The sequence below is a fragment of the Atractosteus spatula genome, chromosome 6, assembly GCF_055471065.1.
Source record: "Atractosteus spatula isolate fAtrSpa1 chromosome 6, fAtrSpa1.hap1, whole genome shotgun sequence".
Taxonomy (NCBI): domain Eukaryota; kingdom Metazoa; phylum Chordata; class Actinopteri; order Semionotiformes; family Lepisosteidae; genus Atractosteus; species Atractosteus spatula.
Window position 1 is genome coordinate 18,457,410 of NC_142711.1, and position 23,114 is coordinate 18,480,523.

At 50.0% G+C, this 23,114-nt stretch overlaps 1 protein-coding gene across 1 annotated transcript; it reads right to left on the bottom strand.

The window, feature by feature from the left end:
- Window positions 1–1,101: 1,101 nt before the first annotated feature.
- On the bottom strand, window positions 1,102–22,006 carry LOC148832573 (FACT complex subunit SSRP1-like). Its single transcript, XM_088918739.1, has 16 exons — window positions 21,524–22,006; window positions 20,818–21,003; window positions 18,981–19,086; window positions 18,260–18,453; window positions 17,226–17,456; window positions 17,028–17,131; window positions 16,331–16,459; window positions 15,489–15,710; window positions 14,693–14,765; window positions 8,578–8,716; window positions 7,543–7,588; window positions 7,307–7,442; window positions 6,546–6,716; window positions 6,034–6,131; window positions 5,077–5,242; window positions 1,102–2,672 (listed from the first exon to the last, which is right to left on the bottom strand). The coding sequence occupies exons 1-16, from the start codon at window positions 21,575–21,577 to the stop codon at window positions 2,610–2,612; spliced, it is 2,118 nt and encodes a 705-aa protein (XP_088774865.1). The 5' UTR covers window positions 21,578–22,006; the 3' UTR covers window positions 1,102–2,609.
- Between the last annotated feature and the right edge of the window lie 1,108 nt (window positions 22,007–23,114).

Below are 23,114 nucleotides of genomic sequence, written 5' to 3' on the forward strand. Positions count from 1 at the left end.
ACTCAATGGGACAAACACCCCATAGACGCCCTGCACACAGAGTTCTGTAGAAACATCATCGCTGTGCACAGAAAAACACCTAACAACACAAGCAGGCCAGAATCAGGCCAATGCTCATTGTTAATCAATACACAGAAGAGAGCAATCAAATATCAGTTACACCTGAGAAACAGTGACCAGAATTTCCACCACCACAAATATACATTTTTTTTTATTCTTACACAAAATACTGCTATTTACACTTTTCAGTTTAGAAAACTGCTATCACTGTACTTGACAGTTTTCACTTGAGTTTTCAGAAGCCATTATTTGTCTCCGTTTCTCCTTTTGCTCAGGTGATTTCTTTGAGCTTAGGGATCTCTTGCTTCTCCTTACTTCCATGTTGCCAGGAGCTGAGCTCAGAGAAGAGCCCCCCCAGCCAGCTGGTCCTGAAGCTCACTGACACCAGCCAGCCTCAGGACAGCACTGCTTAAACAGCATGAAATCACAACACAAGGCAGACAACACTACCTCACCCACTGGGACACACACAAGCTGGAATGCTACAGGACCCTAAAAAGACAAAACAAACTAGGTGAGTATCTGACACACAACAGACCCTGACAAAATACATCATAATAATGTTTTTATTGTAAATGTCTTCTGGTTTGTATTGCTTTGGAAGCTCTGTACTTCATTGTCCGGTGGAGCTGGCTGAGTCTGCTCAGGAGACACAGGGTGAGACAACTGGGCGGGCAGGCTGGAGGAGAGGAGGGATCAGGCTGCAGCTTCCCATCATCCTGATCCCACAGAGGAAGAGGAAGAGCAAGACAACAGCCATGCAGCATGCCAGCCTGTACTGTGCCCTGGTATGTCTGTGCCAGTCTGTACAGGTGGGCCTGTACTGTGCCCTGGTATGTCTGTGCCAGTCTGTACAGGTGGGCCTGTACTGTGCCCTGGTATGTCTGTGCCAGTCTGTACTGGAATGATGGGTAGCTGTGACAGGGATTTAACTTTTGAAAAACATGGCTTTCTGTGATGCACTGTAGGGCCCCGCATTTAAATTCGGAGTAAAAGAAAAGTGATCAATTAAGAAGAAAAACTACATAAACCAGGATATCCTTTTTATACAAAATGTTTATTGATTTGAGCCAGTACACAAAAACAAACCATTCCACATGGTTTCAACTTGACAATAAGATCTCTAGACTTCAACTCTATTCTGTAGTCTATTCTAATTCAAGCTCTTTTCTCCTCTGTCTCTGGCGTCCTCGTGTGCGTTTATTACTGTCAGATTTTCGGTGATCTCTCTGTGTCTCCTGTCCTGTTGTGTTTATTATTGATGGATTCTCTGTGATCTCTCTCTCACAATGTGTCTCCCGTCCTGTTGTGTTGATTACTGAGGGATTCTGTGATCTCTTTTCTCTCTTGTTGTGTCTCCTGTCCTGTTGTGTGCATGTCTCACACATTAACATAGAAGGCCGGGCAAAAGAGGGCCTGTGTCAGGGAAAAGACAAGTCAGTTCTTTGTAGAAAATGTAAGTGTGAAATCCTGATAGTCGGTTTTCGCACTACAGACTAGAGAGTTGTAAGAGGCTGGAAGGCAAAATAAAAAATAAACTACAATTCCCACACTTCAGCAAGGCACATTAGGCATCCACAGCACAGAAGTACAAGCAAATGGCCTTCATGCAACATACAGTCTCATCTTCAACCTGTCCTCACAGACTTGATCCCCAGATTAACGAGAACTACAGTTCCCATGCTACACTGCATTGAAAGCACATTTGTAAAGGGGTGCCAAACAAGTGGGATTTGCAGTCCTCTCGAATGTTTCTAAGGACTACATCATCCAGGGTACACTAGGATATAGTGATAAGAGTCTGGGTCACAAAAAGAAATCACAAGAGCTCAAGGGAGGTCTAAGTTAATACTACTGTATCTGTATAAAGTACACTACCTCCCCTGGAATCCAATATCTGCATTTGCACACAATGCCAAAAACAGAATGGTTCACAGAAGCATGGATTTTCATGGTACTGGAGCACAGACTTCACATCCCTTTCAAATCCAAAGGATCATTACAGTTACCCTCTCCAATCAGCAGATCACACCCATCAGATAGTTCTTCTCTGTCCTCATGCCCATGGGCAGGAAGCATGGGAAGTGTAGTTTTTCTGCTCTCATACCTAGCAGTCAGAATCATGGGAAATGTATTTTATTTTCTCTTCCAGATGAAAGAATCCTATAAAACACTGTACTCAAGCTGAAAGTACAGGATGTCCAGAAACACTAGAGGTTTTAATGAGTACGCATTTTCCAGAGGTGTGCTCTGAAAGAACAGCACGCTCGAAAAATGGCCGAGAACCTTCTTAGGAAAAAAATAGCGTAATCAAACAAAATTGAAAAAATTCAAATAAATCTTGAGGAATGGGCTTAATCTCTGACTTCAGTCATTCGAACTTTCAAAGACTAAACTTGAGTCACTTCAGCAACAAATACAAGCCTACAAATCACTATTTACAGAAGAAAAAGCAGAGTGTGTTCTGCCTGCGTGATGCTTGGGTCCGTCTTGGTCACTTTTCCTCTCATTGGTTAATGAGTCCAGTTAATTGGTTAACGAGGTTGGGTTCAGTCGGATCCAGACTCCTCAGAGCTGGGGGGAGTACTTGCGATCTCCTCCTCATCTGAGCCCTGTGGGAGAGAGAGGGGACACATCATCACACACAGTGGCCCCAGCAACCGGGGGACCCATCAAGAGCAGGTGGCCCAGTCCTCAGGAGAGTGGAGTGAGGGAACTCCTGTGCTGCCAGACAGGCTCTACCAGAGTCGTGATCTCCACCCTGCTGCCATGAAAAGACATGATCCAGAAAGTGCTGTGCTCTGCTCCCCAACATCCACCTGAATCACCACCCAACCCTGGGGACCCAGTACCTGCACAACCAAGTACGCCTCAAGAAACAGGCCATCGGGTTCTTCACCAGAACACTGAAGGACACCACACTGGGCACACCTCCAGGCTGCTGGCTGGGTGCAAACAAAGACAATCTGGACCTACATAGTACACAGCACACAGCCAGGCCAGGACCAGTACTACACATCATAGCTTTGACCCAGCTCAGCAACAGAACCAAACCAGGACCAGGAGTATACAGCACCGCCCTCACGCAGCTCAGCAGCAGGACTGGACCGAGCCCGTCCAGTCCAGCTACACTGCGGCTGCAGCCAGCACCGCGGGCAGAACCAGCTCTGAGCCCGAAGAGATACAGCACCCCCCTGAGCTACATCTGCACTCGGCTCACGAGCTCCGACACCAGCACATAAACCACCAGGACAGCCCACACACACACCCCATAGAGCATTACTAATAAGAATGAACCATGATAACAACACAAATCAGTACTGAGTCTATAAAGTGTTGCTGACAGCACTAACTCTACACTAGCTTGCTGCTGTTCCAGAAAACAATAAAATAAAAAGTTCTAAAGCCAGAATGAGCTCTCTTACCATCAGTACGTGGAACATTCAGGGCCTGGGCTCCTCGAAATCCAGGCTGAGGAGCCCGGACCCAGAGTTTATTAAGAATACAGAAAGAACAGAGATCATGTTCCTACAGGAGACGTGGTGCCGAGCAGACACGGCCCACGCTGTCCCCCAGGATACAGGGCGATCACCCCCTGAATTACCCAGGGCTGGGACAACGGGGGGACCATTGTGTGGTACAGAGAGGAGCTCAGTGACTCAATACAGCCTGTAAAGACAGGGGCGTCATGGCTCATGCTCAGAACAGGCAGACTAATCTGCACGTTCTTCATATTCCAGAGAGGAAATTCTCTCCGGTTTCCACGGAGAGATCTGCCATTTCCAGAGCCAGGGAACCACACGTGCTGCTGTGTGGTGACCTCAACACACAAACAGGCACACTGGCTGACTTCACTAGCACACAGGGAAACACTCACGTACTCGGACAATCCCCTCCAGTCACCTCACACAGGTGTAGCCATGACACCACGGTCAACCAGCACCGGGCGCGAGCTGCTCCAGCTCTGTCAAGGGCTGGGCCTGTACATCGTCACCGGCAGGACTAGAGGGGACTCTTCAGGCAGGTTCACCTACAGCTCAGCTCCGGGCAGCAGTGTGGTGGACTACGCCATCACCGACCTGGACCCTTCCTGTGTTAGTGCCTCAAATGCCTCTCTCCGACCACACACAGTTAGACCACGCTCGACATCAAGAGAGCACACCAGCACGAAGACACGTGCCTAGCCATCTGTACAACTTTAACCAGTCCTAAATATTCTGAGACTACTGTACAAAGTCCTAAACACCTCGTATCAAGCCAGAAAACAGGCATACATTTGGCTACACAAAAACTAAGTCAAATATTTGACAAACCAGCATCAAAATTAATGCTAAAAAGAAAAAAATATTTAAAAAAATACCAAAAAGCACAAGCTTGGACTCTTCAATCGCCGAGCAGGAAACGCTCGTGAGCCAAACAGCTCCCAGTGTAAATGGGCTCTTTCCACAGGACCCTAAAAAACTTCCGACTCAGGCCACTATGGCAGGGCCCCACTGTACCCCACAAACCCTCCTGTGCCTGGGGGTGGGAGATGCTCTCAGCGTCACCCTGAATAAGTCCCCCATGACACGCAGAGCCACTGAGAAGCAGGGCGCACGACACAGCGAGAAACACTGCAATCTTCCTCCTCTCACCTGGACCCCCTGGCTGGCTGGCTTCATGATGGAGAAACGGCGCCCCCTGCTGCTTCTGGTGTGTCAGGCTACCTGCGTCTTTCCCAACTTAAAACAAACTTGCCCCAAACCCAGCTGTCCTGCAGTCTAAATACCCCTTAGGGGAGGGCAGATCAATTGCCCTACAGGCTGGTCTAAATGACTCACAGGGGTGGCAGACCAATCGCCCTACAGGCCACCTGAAACACAGCACAGGCCAGACCAGACGTCTCGGCATCTTCACGCAGGGAGCACAGCTGCCCTGGAGGACCGCACTTTGGCAAAGGGGGGGGGGGGGGGGGTGTATAACTGCACTGGCTGACAGCAGATGGAACGACTGCCCCGGGGCGGTGCGCCCCCTCACCTGCGCCTTGCTGCCCTTGCCGTGGTCGGAGTCGGAGGAGCTCTCGTCGCTGGAGATGAACTCTCGGCTCTTGAAGCTCTCGCTGCCCTTCTCCCTGTCGGCGGCCGACGCGCCCACGCTCTTCGCTGGCTTCTTCTCCTCCGACTTGCCCTTCTTCTTGCCCTCTCTGAGCAGAGACACGAGCGGGACAGCAGGGCGGCGTCAGGCAAGCAGAACGGGAACAATTCTCCAGCCACCTATCTCCCCCAGTGTCATTCCAGGCTGTGCTCACTGAGTCTGTCCTCTCTGGACAGTCAGGTCTGTCTGTCTCCAGTCTCTATGGCCAGGCTGTGGTCACTGATCCTGTCCTTTCTGGACAGGCAGGTCTGTCTGTGTCCACTCTCCATGTCCAGGCTGTACTCACTGAGTCTGTCCTCCCTGGACAGTCAGGTCAGTCTGTGTCCACTCTCCATGTCCAGGCTGAGCCTGTCCTCCCTGGACAGTCAGGTCTGTCATTGTCCACTCTCTATGTCCAGGCTGTGGTCACTGAGCCTGTCCTCCCTGGACAGTCAGGTCTGTCTGTGTCTAGTCTCTAGTCTCTATGTCCAGGCTGTACGCACTGAGCCTGTCCTCCCTGGACAGTCAGGTCTCCCTGTGTCCACTCTCTATGTCTAGGCTGTGGTCACTCAGCTTGTCCTCTCTGGACAGTCCAGACTCAGCCAGTGTGCATTGTCTTTGTAGGGGAGCATTCCAGTTCAAGTGTCCGGGTGTGTGAGGGAATGTCTGTGTCAGACAGAAGTCAGTCAGTGTGTCCAGACTGTGGTTACTGAGCCTGTCAACTCAACACCCTCCTGGCCATGATGCCTTCACTCTGACTTCTCTGCAATCCAGGAGCCACCAGCCCAGCTCCAATGACACTTTGGGCAACGAGCGACATGAGAAGCATCAGGCACTGGTACTACTGCATTCCACACTTACTTCTTGCTGGAAGCTGGGGCACCACCACCACTCTCCTTGTACTCCTTCAGAGCTTTCTCATAGTTTCTCTTCGCCTCCCCTGCTTTCTGCTCCCATTCCTGAGAAAGAGAAGTACATTTTAGAGAGGCAGCACGTTAACACTGCACTGAGAGAGAGGGGTTAATACAGTCCAGACACACTGACTGGACACTACAGGACATTAACACTGCACTGAGAGAGAGGGGTTAATACAGTCCAGACACACTGACTGGACACTACAGCACATTAACACTGCACTGAGAGAGAGGGGTTAATACAGTCCAGACACACTGACTGGACACTACAGGACATTAACACTGCACTGAGAGAGAGGGGTTAATACAGTCCAGACACACTGACTGGACACTCCAGGACATTAACACTGCACTGAGAGAGAGGGGTTAGTACAGTCCAGACACACTGACTGGACACTAGAGGACATTAACACTGCACTGAGAGAGAGACACACTGCACACAGACGGAGAAGGACACACCTCCTTCTTGTCCTTGCCCAGGCTCTTCCACATCTCCCCGGCCCTCTTAGAGATCTCCGTGACGCTGATGCCTGGGTTCTCTGCCTTGATGCGCTCCCGGCTGGCGTTCAGCCACAGCATGTAGGCACTCATCGGCCTCTTGGGGGCGCCGGTGTCCTTCGCCTTCTTGCTCTGAGAAGAGGGAGGCAGGGAGACAGGCGAGGCAGACACCCAGTTAATAATGCCAAACAAAACTGAACACTCACACTCCTGGCGACTTTCCAACTTCTTCAGTGAAACACGCAAGGTGTGGGAGTGAATTTCAAACCGAGAACAGGTGGCACTTCTTTACACAAAGCATGGCGGGAGTGTGGAACAAGCTGCCAAGCGATGTTATTGAAGGCGATACCCTGGGTTCTTGTAAGAAAAAACTTGATGAGACCTGTCATGAATTACCTGCTAACGAGCAAACGGGCCAGATGGGCAAAGTCCGTTAACATGAGAACATGAAACGGGTCCGAACTGAGAGGGGGTATTTGGCCGTCTTGCCAGACTGGACCAAATCAGAGAGGGTTGGCGTGACTCCCAGCATGCAAATGCTTCGGGTTGCTGTCATGACCCTGCCGGCGGCTACCCCTTGTCCTGACCGAGGGAGGGCCATATCGAGGCAAAGCCTCCTGCCCTGACAGAACCAGAGGAACCCCTTCAGCCCACACAGCCGGCTCGGACCTGGGAAGAACGGGGCCCCTCGTCCCCCGGGGCGCCCCCACTCGCCCTCTCACCTCCTTCTTCCGGGGCTTCGACACTTTCTTCTCCTTCTCCACCTTGACCTTCTTGGGAGGCCTCTCCTTCTCGGCCTCGCTGTCGTTCTCCCCGTCGTCCGCGCTGCTGTCGCTGGCCGAGGCGTTGCTGTCATACCTGCGGGGGGGGAGCGGGGGACAGAGCAGAGGGTCAGGAGGACCCCGGAACAGAGCGACGCTCGCTCATTACCCCACTGACGACTACAACGAGTACTCACTCCTCCGCGATGTCCTCGTCCTCTTCTCCGGGATTGAAGGACTCGTCTGGAAGGGAAAGCCCAGAACACAACGCACGTGAGAACGACGGGCGGCGCTTTCTGCCGAAGACGACCTCACTTCCCGTCACTGTCGACGGGGGCCCCGCCCCTCCGACGTGACCCCCGTGTTCACTGGCAGCCTGGCTGTGCCTCGGATCTCAGCCCCGTCCTCCCGCAGGAGCTCGGGTGCCGATTCGCAGTGCAGCCCACTGTCTCCTGGGAATCCCACTGTTATTCACCTCCCCCAGGTCTCGGAGACGACCTGCCTAACTTGGGTACAGTGCTGTCAGGGCAGTAACACTTCCGTGTCCTTCTTATCTCCCGCTGCCTCTGCTGTTAAATGCACCCCCTGCCCCTGAACAGTCCCCCGATTTAAGGAGCTCTACCGGCCATCGGACTCATAACGGGTAAAGGTTAGGGGTGTCCATTACTGCCAAGTGGCTGTGAAATCTCAAATGAGGTTTTTTCAGCCTGATCATATCTATGGTATAGCTATATATAGTATAAACATCATAAATAGTAGTTACATACAGTATAGTTACACATAATATAACTTTAATGTCTCATATACCTTAAAATTAGTTAAAAGATTCAGAAGGAAACTGCAATCAACACAGTTAACGAAAACTATTTTTATCATGAACACACAAACTCATTTGACGTGTTGTAAAACTTCTGTAAAAAAAACTCAGATGCATCTGACAGGTGCAAAAACACACCCATCACAATCGACCCACCCCTGTAGGGCACCAGCGATACTCCAGAATTTAAAATTCCCATTTAGTATTTCTCTTCATCTTGGTTTTTTGTTTGTGCATTTCCATGGGGAAATTCGGGGCATCTCTGATTTTACAGACGAAATTTGAGCAGATTTTGTGAGTCAAATCCAGAGTGCGTTAGAGCTGTTAATTTATCAGGTGCTGCATGCATGCAACAACTGCACAACCTCGCGCACACAATCCTCAGCTCCGATTGGCCCCCTGGCCCGTCACTCACCGGTCTCCTCTCCCGATTCGTCGCTGCTGTCGTTGGCCGCCTCCTCCCGGATCTTCCCTTCCTCCTTCATCCTCTCCAGGTAGGCATCGTGCTGGTCATCATCGGAGTCCGAGTACACGTTGTCGTTGCCCTTCATGCCCTGAAACCGCGACAAACCAGACGTATGAGGGAGTGCGAATGCTTACCGGCACCGCAAAAACCCATCGGACTGGGCAACAGGCTTCTTCGACTCCCTAACACCTCGACTCCCTCTTCATTCCCAGGCTACAGCACATAAAAACACATCTGGAGAGTCTGGCTCTTTAAACAGTGCACAGGGGGGTTAATAAGGGAATCTGGAGAGTCTGGCTCTTTAAACACTACACAGGGGTTTAATAAGGGAATCTGGAGAGTCTGGCTCTTTAAACACTACACAGGGGTTTAATAAGGGAATCTGGAGAGTCTGTCTCTTTAAACTGCACAGGGGGGTTAATAAGGGAATCTGGAGAGTCTCGCCCTTTAAACACTACACAGGGGGGTTAATAAGGGAATCTGGAGAGTCTGGCTCTTTAAACAGTGCACAGGGGGGTTAATAAGGGAATCTGGAGAGTCTGGCTCTTTAAACACTGCACAGGGGGTTTAATAAGGGAATCTGGAGAGTCTGGCTCTTTAAACACTACACAGGGGTTTAATAAGGGAATCTGGAGAGTCTGGCTCTTTAAACACTACACAGGGGTTTAATAAGGGAATCTGGAGAGTCTGTCTCTTTAAACTGCACAGGGGGGTTAATAAGGGAATCTGGAGAGTCTCGCCCTTTAAACACTACACAGGGGGGTTAATAAGGGAATCTGGAGAGTCTGGCTCTTTAAACAGTGCACAGGGGGGTTAATAAGGGAATCTGGAGAGTCTGGCTCTTTAAACACTGCACAGGGGGGTTAATAAGGGAATCTGGAGAGTCTGGCTCTTTAAACACTGCACAGGGGTTTAATAAGGGAATCTGGAGAGTCTGGCTCTTTAAACACTGCACAGGGGTTTAATAAGGGAATCTGGAGAGTCTGGCTCTTTAAACACTACACAGGGGTTTAATAAGGGAATCTGGAGAGTCTGTCTCTTTAAACACTGCACAGGGGGGTTAATAAGGGAATCTGGAGAGTCTGGCTCTTTAAACACTGCACAGGGGGGTTAATAAGGGAATCTGGAGAGTCTCGCCCTTTAAACACTACACAGGGGGGTTAATAAGGGAATCTGGAGAGTCTGGCTCTTTAAACACTGCACAGGGGGGTTAATAAGGGAATCTGGAGAGTCTGACCCTTTAAACAGTGCACAGGGGGGTTAATAAGGGAATCTGGAGAGTCTGGCTCTTTAAACACTGCACAGGGGTTTAATAAGGGAATCTGGAGAGTCTGGCTCTTTAAACACTGCACAGGGGTTTAATAAGGGAATCTGGAGAGTCTGGCTCTTTAAACACTACACAGGGGTTTAATAAGGGAATCTGGAGAGTCTGTCTCTTTAAACACTGCACAGGGGTTTAATAAGGGAATCTGGAGAGTCTGTCTCTTTAAACTGCACAGGGGGGTTAATAAGGGAATCTGGAGAGTCTCGCCCTTTAAACACTACACAGGGGGGTTAATAAGGGAATCTGGAGAGTCTGGCTCTTTAAACACTACACAGGGGTTTAATAAGGGAATCTGGAGAGTCTGGCTCTTGAAATAATAAACTATCACTGGATTATTCCAATCTGAGAGCCCCAATCCTTCCTTCAGTCAGGGGCTGCAGATCAGTGTTAACCTGAATGATTCAGTGAGACAGTAGCTCAGGCAGTTCAGTCCTCTGATCCACAATCCTGGAGGCAGACTGGGGCTCTCAGTGTTAATCTGGACTCACCGCGATATTGAGTTGAGCTCTGAGACAGAGCTATCACATCTAGAAACAAACAGCAGCTCTTCCTGAGACAAGGCACATACATCACTCAGTGAGAGCGTTTTCCCACATAAGCAACACATGAAGTTAATATAACCAGGGTAAGACAATAACTTTATACAACAAGGTACTTCATGCAAGGGTCAAGGGGAGCTCAGTCCACTTCTTCAAACCGTCCGTGCTGGACGGACACAGCACATCTCTGCAGGAGGTGTCCAAATTAAAGACAGTCCAGCTCACAGTCAAGTCAGTACAGTCTAAGAAGGCTCAGACTGCTCTGTCAGTGTCAACAGAGTCTGATTATAATCTCAGTTAAGTAATCATACAGTAAAGTCAGTCCAGTACAGCCTGGAGCATCTCAGACTGTTCTATCAGTGTGAGTCTGATTATAATCTCCATTAACAACTAATCCAGTTCAGAGTTAAAACAGAAAAGTCTGGAGAGGCTCAGACTGCTGTCAGTGTGAGTCTGATTATAATCCCAGTTAAAAAACAAACTCACAGCAAAATCAACCCAGTTCAGACCATCCAGCAGCCTCTCAAGACTGCTGTCAGTGTCAGTGTGAGCGATTATAATCTCAGTTAATAATTTATCCAGATTACAGTCCAGTCTAGAGTATCTCAGACTGTAAGTGCGAGTCTAATTATAATCTCTACTAATCCAGCTCACAGTACAGTCAGTCCAGTCTAGAATATCTCAGAATGCTCTGTCCGTGAGTCTGATTATAAATTCAATTGTTAACTAACCCAGCTCACAGTCCAGTCTAGAGTGTCTCAGACTGCTCTGTCCGTGTGAGTCTGATTATAATCTCAGTTGTTAACTAACCCAGCTCACAGTCCAGTCTAGAGTGTCTCAGACTGCTCTGTCCGTGTGAGTCTGATTATAATCTCAGTTGTTAACTAACCCAGCTCACAGTCCAGTCTAGAGTGTCTCAGACTGCTCTGTCCGTGTGAGTCTGATTATAATCTCAGTTGTTAACTAATCCAGCTCACAGTCCAGGCAGTCTGCAGGACGTGCCCGTGGCCAGGCCTCCTCAGACCGATGGCAACACAACACAGGTCACGACCACAGAGATGGCCATTCCGGTCCAGAGGCTCGCACGGCGGGGGTCAGCGTCCGCGGTCCGCGGGCAGCTCCTCACACTGGACAGCGTCCCACAGAACCCCGAGGTCACGGGGCCCCCTCCTGGCCGTGACCTCGGACAGCGCCGGGAGCACCGCCACACCACCACGAGGACAGCCCCCCGGCCAGGAACAGCCCGTGTCTGGGGGCGCCATCGGCACAGTCGCCCGCCCTTGCCGGAGCGCCCCTGTGGAGGGGGACCTACAAGCCGGCCGAGCGACTGACGTCTTCAGGGTCACGACCTCACTACAGTACCAGCGTCTTCCCCAGCGCACCCCCCTCAAGCCTCAGGCTTGCCAGGGGTCCAGCTCTGTGGGAACACCTTGTTCTATGAACTTATTGCCTCTCCCTTGGATTGTTAATGCAGACAAAACAGGGGTCATTATGGATGAACACTGCTTTAATAAAGCACATATACAATTATTGGAAGCAAAGCAATTAGCCTTAAAATCAATCACTTTGTTAAAAATCAAACCCACGATTGCTTTCCTTTGTTACAGAGATTCGATATTCAAAGCAAGATCATTGGCTCAGACTGCTGTCAGTGTCAATGGGAGACTGATTATAGTCTCAGTTAATTAATCAAGCTCACAGGAAATTCAGTCCAGTTCAACTTGGAGTCACTCTGACCACCGTGAGTGTGAGCCTGATTCTGATCTGGTTTAATAACTAATCCAGGTCTCAGTAGAGTCAGTCAAGTCCAGTCTAGAATGGAGAGTCTCAAACTGCGGTCAGTGTGAGGCTGATTATAGTCTCAGTTAACTCATCCAGCTCACAGTGAAGTCAGTCCAACTCAGCCTGGAGTGCATCACTCCTCTGACAGTGGCAAGGGGAGTCTGGTTATAATCGCAGTTTTATCTAGAGAGACTCAGTCTGTTGTGTCAATGTAAACAGCAAATTAAGTTGTGTAAAGGTGGAGAAACCTTCTTTCAAACAAGCAAAAATAAGTTTGATCAAAACAGGGAGACAAGATTCTCAGTTATCACGTGTTTAGGGAGGAATTTAATCCTGCAAGGAGTCTGGTTATTTTACGACAGGTTCCCCCTGTTCCCTCTCAGGTGGCTGTGTCTCCGTTTCAAGGTTTCAAGGGCCTCACGGGTATCGGCAGGGACTGTAAATAGCAGAAGCAGGTGCGGTCTGATAGCTCTTGCCTGCTGCCCAGTTAATTACCCTATCTCACTCCTACAGGAATGGGGAAACCTTACGCCCGGGAGAGTTACTGCTCAGTTTCCCAGGCCACAGGGGGTGGGCCTGACAGTTTCTAATCTGCTTGCCAGCACCCGATTTTCTATTGACACTCATTACTTCCCTCGGTCACCTCCTGTAGACACCCCCAGCTGCGGAACGTCATCGTTCTCGTGCGCCTGTGCGGAGGTTAGCGTGACACCTCGCTGTGAACTGGACTCTCAACAACGCGCCGTGGGACAGGGCAACGGCAGGCAGAGCGAGGGAGGGCAGGCGGTTTTCCAACGTGGGCGCGACAAGTCGCGTCCGGGGTTTCTAGACGCAGCAACGGGCTGCAGGGGCACATTGGCAGATGGCGGCTGCGGGGCACAGACCAGTGCCAAGCCTCACACTTGCGCAGAACGGACGGACTGAGTGCTGGAGAGACCGCAGCACGAGCCCCCGGCGCAGTCAGAAGGGCAGAGCGGGACTGTCTCCGCTCTCTCTCGGACAGGGACTCCCTGGTTTCTCCACCCCTGCACAAAGTAAGAAATCCCTTCCCCGTGCCTTCAGTAACACGACACACTCACAGTCCAGTCCAGTCCGTCCAGGACGTCCACTGTTCGCAGCAGCACAAGCACATCAGCAGGTTACAAAGTCAAAGCCACTCAGATTCAAGAGATCTTATCTGGAATCATCCCCGTACAGGCCTTCGCATGGAGTTCAAGGAGACATTCAGATAGACACAGGGGGCCAGAGCAGGCATACACTGAAACACAGTTACTGCACAGGACAGGAGACACAGTGACAGAGGAGACAGCAGGGGACCAGAGCAGGCATACACTGAAACACAGTTACTGCACAGGACAGGAGACACAGTGACAGAGGAGACAGCAGGGGACCAGATCAGGCATACACTGAAACACAGTTACTGCACAGGACAGGAGACACAGTGACAGAGGAGACAGCAGGGGACCAGAGCAGGTGTTACAGCCAGTTGCAGGACACGACAGGAGACACAGTGAGAGGAGATAGCAGGAGAATAGAGCAGCTGATACAGCCAGTTACAGTACAGGACAGGAGACAGAGTAAGAGGAGATAACGGGAACAGAGCAGGTGATACAGCCAGTTACAGTACAGGACAGGAGACACAGTGACAGAGGAGACAGCAGGGGACCAGAGCAAGTGATACAGACAGTTACAGGACACGACAGGAGACGCTGAGAGGACATAACAGGGAATAACTGTGATACTGACAGTTACAGTACAGGACAGGAGAGGAGACACAGTGAGAGGAGAGCAGGTGATACAGACAGCTACTGTACAGGACAGGAGACGTGTGAGAGGAGATGGAGATAGCAGGGAAATAGAGCAGGTGATAAAGTTACTATACAGGACAGGGAACAGGAAATAAGGAAATATAGTAAAATATATGACAGAGGTGAATAAAAGAAAGGTTAAAATAAACTACCATTTTACCCAAATAAAATTTATGTTTTGAATGATCATTTACAATGGATTGACTTTATAACCAGCTGATCAGAAGTCCCATATTACCCTGCAAGAAACAGTAAAAATCCACACCATGCAGTGTCCTCACCAACTTTAATCGCAAACCCTTGCCAGTACTCTGGACAAGAACCCACCTTATTTTTCTAGAGGACAAAACAAAAAGGAAAAATACAAAATTAAAAGAAGATCTCAGAAGAACAAGACACCAATGTTTATCACAGTTACTCAGAGAGAGACTACGTCCATACATGGTCACAGCATGACGCGCACGCTCGTCTGAGTCAGGCCCTGCATGACGGTATCGTGTCCAGCTGCTCATTCCAGCACAGCTGGACACTGGACACAGGGCCCACGAGGACGGGCTGTCAGGAGTGACCACGCTGGCACTGCTGCTGACCGCGAATCTCGAGCTACCTACCTCTTTGAAGCCCCTGTTCTTGATGTTGAGCTTCTTGACATTGACGAAGTCGAACAGCTTGCCGTACTCCTCTCTGGAAGACAGAAAGATCACAGGTCAGAGCTCACAGGCCCCTGGGTGAAGGGACACTGGCCTTGGCACAAACCCCACTTCGCGTAAAACCTTCGGAAACCACTTCACAACTTGCAACATGCCCTTACACAGCGCTTCCTGAAATAACTTCCACTACTAAACTCAGGAGTTTCAGATTTTTCTGTAATTTCTACTTCTATATATACTGTACTATACAGCGATGTCTGGTTAGGCACTGTTTCTGTTCGTGCCGATTCTCCCTGCACTGATCAGTCTGGAACTAAGCGGGCTGCAATATCTTTCACTAGTGAATACACAAGTGTTTTTGTATAATGGAGGTTATTTAATCCTTGGGTAGTTCTACTGAAGAACACGGTGTTTTATACTGGAACTGTGCTCCTGTGAGCTGGCCAGGAAGCCAGGATCCTGCTCACACAGCACTGCCGATGGGCGCAGGGGTCGAGCGAAAAGGACCCTCAGAGCTGATTCCAGACCTCCGCGTCGAGGGCAGCCTGGGTATTTCGTGACAAGACGCCAGCTCTTTCTCCAGAACTGCAGGCTCTGCCCGAGGGAGAGTGAGCCTCCCCAGCCCTCTCTCTTCGGAAGCCGATTTAAAACGCGTTCCTTCCGATCGGCGCCGCCCGACCCGCACCCAGAGGCGGCGCCGCTCAGCTTCCTCCTGCCCACGGGCCCTTCTCCCGGAAGGAGCACGCAGCTCTCTCACCTCTCGATGCTGCTGAAGGTGTACTGGGCGGCCTGCTTGGTCTCGATCTCGAAGTCGAAGGAGCGGGTGGTGGTGGTGCCGCGGGCGAAGTTGACGCAGGCGATCTCGTCGAAGCGCAGGTGCACGGGCGGCTTGTGCACGTAGATGAAGCCGCGCTCCAGCGGGTACAGCAGCCCCGAGCTGGCCTTGTAGGAGCAGGTGATGCACTGCGCCCCCGAGTGGCTGTGAGGGGACGGAGGAGAGTCGCCGCAGGTCAGCAGTACGATCCTGCTTCTTACAGCCAGAATTTTACAAGGCCTTGAAGGAACCGAGTCTCTTTAGAGCTGAACACAAGACTACGAGGGGACCTGACACATTCAAAACCCTCGAAGACCGCGACCAAGTCAACCCAGCACATTTCTTCAAACTGAACAGTGAAACAAGACCCAGGGAGTATTTAAAACAGAGCAGGGCCCATTTCTTTACACAAAGGGCTGTGGGAGCATGGAGCAAGTTACTTAACCCTGTAGTGGAAAACGATTTTCTGGTTTCCTTCATGAAATTCCAGGATGAGATCCTTGGATCAATTACTTACAGTCAAATGGGGCTAGATGGGCTGTGAGTCTGTGAGTTTGTGAGTCTCGTTGTGCTGTTCAACTGTGCAGACTTGACCAGCTGCAACAGGTGACCGCAGAGCAGAGGCCCCCCGATTCACCTCATTAAACTACAGCCTAGATCCTCATCTTTACCAATTCCAACCGGATTCGGACTGCAGAGGAGAGGCGGCGGGGGCTCGGGTCCTCTAGGAAGAGGGATAAGGGTCCGGCCCGCGTGGGGCGGCAGAGCAAGAGAGCAGAGCTCACCCCTGGAAGTTTCCGGGCACGGTGATCTTCCTGTTGACCAGCGCCTTCATCACACGGCTCACCATCTCGTACAGAGAGCCGGACATGTTCTTACTGAGCTTGCCCTCGAAGCGCTTCTCCACGTCCTCCCTGGGAGAGAGGAGAAAGAAATGGATTAAGAACAAGGGAAAGAGAGAAAGAGGTAGAGAGAGGGAAAGGGAAAGAGAGATTAAAGGGGAACTGCAGTCCCAATTTCTCAAACCTGTTATTAAATCTCGGTAACAATTGACTCTTGTGAGATTTTACACAGTTCAAATTAAGCACAAAATCGTGAACTCTGTGAAAGTACTGTAAGTCGCCATTTTGTTGCAAACCCCTGGTCTCACTAAGGGCGAGAGCGAGAGTTCGCATGAATTGTGTTGTGAAGCAGCCCTTCCTGCTCACTAGTCACTAACGAGATGTACGAGCAGATAACTACAGGTGGTGCAGCAGACAACTGTTGCCTCTTTGTGAATCTCAAAATACAGCACTGCATACCTGAACATTTCCTCTATTTTGTGATGTAAAATTAAGTTTTTTGTAAAGTTTTTACACGTTACTGTGTACATTTTACTTTTATTGTGATTCGAAATGCTCTCATCAAGGCCGATTCTTTCTAACCCCGAAATATACAAATGTAACGGTGTGGGACAGCGCCTCCTCTGCAGGCCGCACTCACTCGCTCATGTTGAGGGTCAGGGAGATGTCCTCCTCCTTGGAGAACAGCAGGATGAGGAAGTGGTAGCGCGTCTGACCCTGCTTGATGGGGGGGTCCAGACTGATCTGTGGGGGGGGAAACACAAGAGACAGGTGTAGCTCGCGTCCCCACCTCTTACGCACATGCGCGCGGCACGACCCCCCGGAGCGCCCGGCTCACCACGAAGAACATCTGGCGCTGGTCCTTGTGGGGCAGCAGGAAGAGCCGCAGCACGGTGGTGTAGGGGATCTTGTAGTCAAAGGTCTTGCCGTGCAGGTGCAGGAAGGTGGGGTAGATGCGGATGTCGTAGCGCCCCCTGGGGGTCAGGCACTGCAGCTCCCGGAAGATGCACAGCGCGTCGCCCGTGGCCTGGATCACGTCGGCCTTGGAGAGCACGTTCTGCGCGAAGGCCTGCGAGAGAGGGAGAGACGGAGAGACGGAGGAGAGGGGTGAGGCCGTGGTGGGCGCAGGGAGGCGTCCCAGAGACGAGCGCACCTCCCTTGCCTGCTTGAGCTGGGGGAGGCGGAGAAGGTGCCCCCCACCCCCCCCGGCCTGTCACGCAACGGCGAAGACAGGGTTGCTCCTGACTTGTGGACAGGACTAGCGGAGTGAAGCCCTTAACGAACCCAGGAGTGAGCTTAATGGTTGTACATGGAGCATGTGAGGTGTTTCCCAGGACACATCAATCCTTGAGTTTAATGCGGTAGGTATTCAGGGAAATATGTACGTTTGGACTGAGAATTGATTACTAAATAGAAAACAGTACAGATGTGGGGAAAACTGACACTGATAAACTGAAGTCTCTTCAGTCTGAAGGGAGTGTCCCACACTGACAGGCCGAAGGAACTGAGTCTCTTCAGTCTGAAGGGAGTGTCCCACACTGACAGGCCAAAGGAACTAAGTCTCTTGAGTCTTGCACAGAGAAGACTATGTGGGGACCTAACGCAAGCATTCAAAATCCTCAAAGACAATTGCAAAGATAACACAATGGATTTATTCAGAATCAAAAGTGAAATAAACAAAAATACAAAAGAACCAATGGAAACTATGCAGAAATACATTTTAAGTAGAGCACACAAGGAACTGCTGTTTGAAGCCGATAGCCTGATAGCCGAGATCCTGGAATCTGTTAACTACAAAAGACCAAACGGCTCTATGACCTGTTGTGTGCTCAGTGAGAGACCTGAGACAGAGAAGAAGGGAGAGAGACAGACCTCCACAGGGTCCAGCCCGTCATCCGCCGCAGTGGGGGGCACGTAGAAACGGACCTCCATGAGCGAGACCTCGGCATCATCGTTCTGGTGGAACTCCAGAGTCACCTCGTTCTTCCCTGTAGTGCACTGGGACACATTCGACAGGGGGACCTCGAACGCAGGACTGTCACTGACCTCGAATGACAGCAGAGGACCTGAGAGAGAGAGGGGTTAATACAGTCCAGACACACTGACTGGACACTACAGGACATTAACACTGCACTGAGAGAGAGGGGTTAATACAGTCCAGACACACTGACTGGACACTACAGGACATTAACACTGCACTGAGAGAGAGGGGTTAATACAGTCCAGAAACACTGACTGGACACTACAGGACATTAACACTGCACTGAGAGAGAGGGGTTAATACAGTTCAGACACACTGACTGGACACTACAGGACATTAACACTGCACTGAGAGAGAGGGGTTAATACAGTCCAGACACACTGACTGGACACTACAGGACATTAACACTGCACTGAGAGAGAGGGGTTAATACAGTCCAGACACACTGACTGGACACTACAGGACATTAACACTGCACTGAGAGAGAGGGGTTAGTATGGTACAGATTCAGACACTGAGTATATATTTTTTCATACTTTAAACCCTCCTGCATAAGGGTTTGAAATTGACAACAGTGATGACACCCTGTCTGTACTTGTCCTGAACGCGTACCTCCGAACTTGGCTGTACCCCAGTTCCAGCCCTTCACACACAGGTCCTTCTCCATCAGCTCCACCCTGTAGTTGTTCTTGAAATACTCTGAGATTTTCTCAAAGTCCTGCGGACATAAGAGGGCATGACGTCAGCTCAGGGGGCCACCAGGCCCACAGACCTACAGGGAGCCCACTGAGAGGCAGGCACCTGGGGGACACGAAGGACCCCAATTCCCAACCTGGGAGAGCGGACTCGCCGTTCTGATCCAGATGGAGGTGCTCCGCCCGCACCAGTACACTAGCAATCGGGTTTCCTTAGAAATCACCCACCACAAAACTCTCAGATGGTCTCATCCACTTGTTAGTGCACAACAACGTCAACTTGTTAGACTGTATGTTGCACTGAACGTGGTCCAAAAAGCTCCAGGATTGCTGAATGATTTTCTTTTCTCTGAAGAGATCATTCACATGTTCCAGAGCTACATGATGCCGTTGGGAAAAGACTGCAGCTCTATTAAGACATCTTGTTTCTCAAATAAACATGTGTTCTTTAGATGTTTGATGTTTACGAACGTCTACCGTACATAATAATGCAAAACCCGATAACAGATAGGAAGGAAACTAATGCGTGCATCTTCTCACAGGGCTGTACAATGAGAGAGTGTCCCAATCCTACTGGGAGAGGGAGGAGGGAACTCAGTTGAACTGGCAGCCCAGTATGTTATCTCCTGTAACAGCCTGAGGAACAGTGAACCTGTAGCCCAATAATGCTCCATATGTCCATATGTAAACGTTTTATGATGTGTCTTCATTGTAAATGTCTGTAGATGTTTTGTTTTACGTTAATTGTATTTGTTTTGCTTTGGCAACACTGATTGTACTCATCGGTCATGCCAATAAAGCACCTTGAATTGAATTGTGTGTCTTCTCACTGGGCCGTACACTGAGAGAGAGACAGTGCGTCTTCTCACTGGGCCATACACTGAGGGAGAGACAGTGCGTCTTCTCACTGGGCCGTACACTGAGGGAGAGACAGTGCGTCTTCTCACTGGGCCGTACACTGAGGGAGAGACAGTGCGTCTTCTCACTGGGCCGTACACTGAGGGAGAGACAGTGCGTCTTCTCACTGGGCCGTACACTGAGGGAGAGACAGTGCGTCTTCTCACTGGGCCGTACACTGAGGGAGAGACAGTGCGTCTTCTCACTGGGCCGTACACTGAGGGAGAGACAGTGCGTCTTCTCACTGGGCTGTACAATGAGAGAGAGACAGTGCGTCTTCTCACTGGGCTGTACACTGAGAGAGAGAGACAGTGCGTCTTCTCACTGGGCTGTACACTGAGAGAGAGAGACAGTGCGTCTTCTCACTGGGCTGTACACTGAGAGAGAGAGACAGTGCGTCTTCTCACTGGGCTGTACACTGAGAGAGAGAGACAGTGCGTCTTCTCACTGGGCTGTACACTGAGAGAGAGACAGTGCGTCTTCTCACTGGGCTGTACACTGAGAGAGAGACAGTGCGTCTTCTCACTGGGCTGTACACTGAGAGAGAGACAGTGCGTCTTCTCACTGGGCTGTACACTGAGAGAGAGACAGTGCGTCTTCTCACTGGGCTGTACACTGAGAGAGAGACAGTGCGTCTTCTCACTGGGCTGTACACTGAGAGAATGCTTGTGTTGCAGGATACTGATAGGAGGTACTAGAGACACACACTCAGCACAACCCCTGTGATTCTATTGCAGTCAAGACATCTCTCCTAACAGACTCCGCCAGACAGACCCTGCTCATGAAATCCATACGGCACAACATCCCTGTCCTCGATCTCTGGCAGCGTGTGTGAGGGGGCTGGCGAGTGTACTCACACTTTCCCGAAAGCCATCGTATTTGTAGATGTGTCCTGTGCTGGTCAGCAGCTTCACCCCGTGACCCAGGCACACTCGCCGCCACACGCACTCCGTCAGCTCACTCGCAGGGATATTGTCCACCTTCCCAGTCTTACTGTTCTTATACACCACAGCCTGCTTACTGAGACGCAGACGACCATCATTCTGAAAGAGAGAGAGGGGTTAATACAGTACAGACACACTGACTGGACACTACAGGACATTAACACTGCACTGAGAGAGAGGGGTTCATACAGTCCAGACACACTGACTGGACACTACAGTACATTAACACTGCACTGAGAGAGAGGGGTTCATACAGTCCAGACACACTGACTGGACACTACAGTACATTAACACTGCACTGAGAGAGAGGGGTTAATACAGTCCAGACACACTGACTGGAAACTACAGTACATTAACACTGCACTGAGAGAGAGGGGTTAATACAGTACAGACACACTGACTGGACACTACAGTACATTAACACTGCACTGAGAGAGAGGGGTTAATACAGTCCAGACACACTGACTGGACACTACAGGACATTAACACTGCACTGAGAGAGAATATACAGTATATCCTACGACTACAAACATCAGTAAAATTATAAGCCCCTCGTCACCACTGAATATTTCTCAATCAGAGATGCAGAGGAAGAGAGAACTCAGTGTCAGTAACTCACCCACGATCCTTTCACCTCTTGGTAGATCTCGTTAAATTCCAGAGTGTCTCCCATTTTTCCACTGCGACACTCTACGGGTTAAAAACTGAGACTTCAAATGTCTGTAGCTGTGAAATAACGGGCTGTATCAACAACGATGTGCGGTATGTTACTGCTCCGAGTGTCCGGCACGATTCGAAACCAACGACTCCTCTCCCGGCGCTCACTAAGTCACCACGCCGAGTCAACACAACATAGCGCATAAATAACAAGGGGTTTAAAATGTTGCTTTGCGGTGCCCCAGCTGCGTCTCTTAACTGTTAATTTCGATTGCGAAGAAATGAAAGGACATGCACTTAGTCTTCTTGGACTTTCGGTACTCCTGTTGTAAAATGTCTTCGGAAATTGCGATTACTTGTGTTACAGGAGACCCTTTCCCGCGTCAAACACGCCACCTGGGCCTCTACCGGAAGAGGAGCCGGGAAACTCAAAGCGTTGACTTCCGCTTCCTTACGACCTGCCGTATAACACAGAGAACTGGCGCAATGTATTTTACTCTGCCTCCGCTTGAAAAGGGCGAGCCCAACCCAATTCAATCTATATGAACTATCGACCTTTACAACGCATACATTTGTATGGTTTAGTTGTTTTACCGTAATAGCGCAGACAATCCGTGGGGACCGTGGAGTTTATATGGGCTTAGTGAGACAACACAGTAAACACGCTCTACAAACTGCTTATCTCATACGTGTACAAATACACAAACACTCGCTTACACTGAGTGCACAATCCACACACTCTCACACTGTGTTCACAATACACACACTCTCACTCTGTACACAATACATACAAACTGTATACACAATACACTCACACTAGATACACAATGCACACACACTCTCACACTATGTTCACAATACACACACTTTTACACTGTACACACAATACACTCACACTCTACACACAATACACACTCATACTGTATACATAATTCACACACTCACACTAAGTACACAATACACACATTTAAACTGTATATGCAATACACACACTCTCTCTCACACTGAGTACACAACACACACTCACACTGTATACACAATACACATGAAGTATACACCACACACACACTCACACTGTATATACAATACACACGAACTGCATACACAATAACTCACACTGTATACACAATATACACACACTGTATAAACGATACACACACACTCTGACAGCAGAGGGAGACATAGACCGCGCTTGAGGTTTTCGTGCTCGGAGCAGCCGCTGTCGGTTCAGTGTCGCAGGGAGGCGCAAATACGTCCAATAATATTTTTCTGGAGAGAATCACTCTAGTGTTTGAAAAACTTCAAAGATACAGACAAATATAATTTAAGATGGAGGAATGTATAATTCATGGGGTCTGTGAACTGAAAGCTTTAGCCTTGTGGGGAAACAAAGCAGCCGGGCTGTAGCGATCAGTGCAGCGGGTCTGTCCGGACTGTTCTGTAAAAACACCGCGCTTCCGGGCACACACTACACAAACTACACGCACACCACCCACACTACACAAACACCACCCACACTACACAAACTACACGCACACACTACACAATCTAAA

What these genes read in the sequence shown, in the direction of transcription:
- LOC148832573 (XM_088918739.1), bottom strand. Translation starts at nt 21,577, where the DNA reads ATGGGAGACACTCTGGAATTTAACGAGATCTACCAAGAGGTGAAAGGA. An exon ending in GGGTACAGCCAAGTTCGGAG is followed by an intron (nt 18,454 to 18,980) that starts GTACGCGTTCAG and finishes TCTCTCTCTCAG; the next exon opens with GTCCTCTGCTGTCATTCGAG. An exon ending in GCAAGGGCAGCAAGGCGCAG is followed by an intron (nt 2,673 to 5,076) that starts GTGAGGGGGCGC and finishes TCTCTCCCACAG; the next exon opens with GGCTCAGATGAGGAGGAGAT.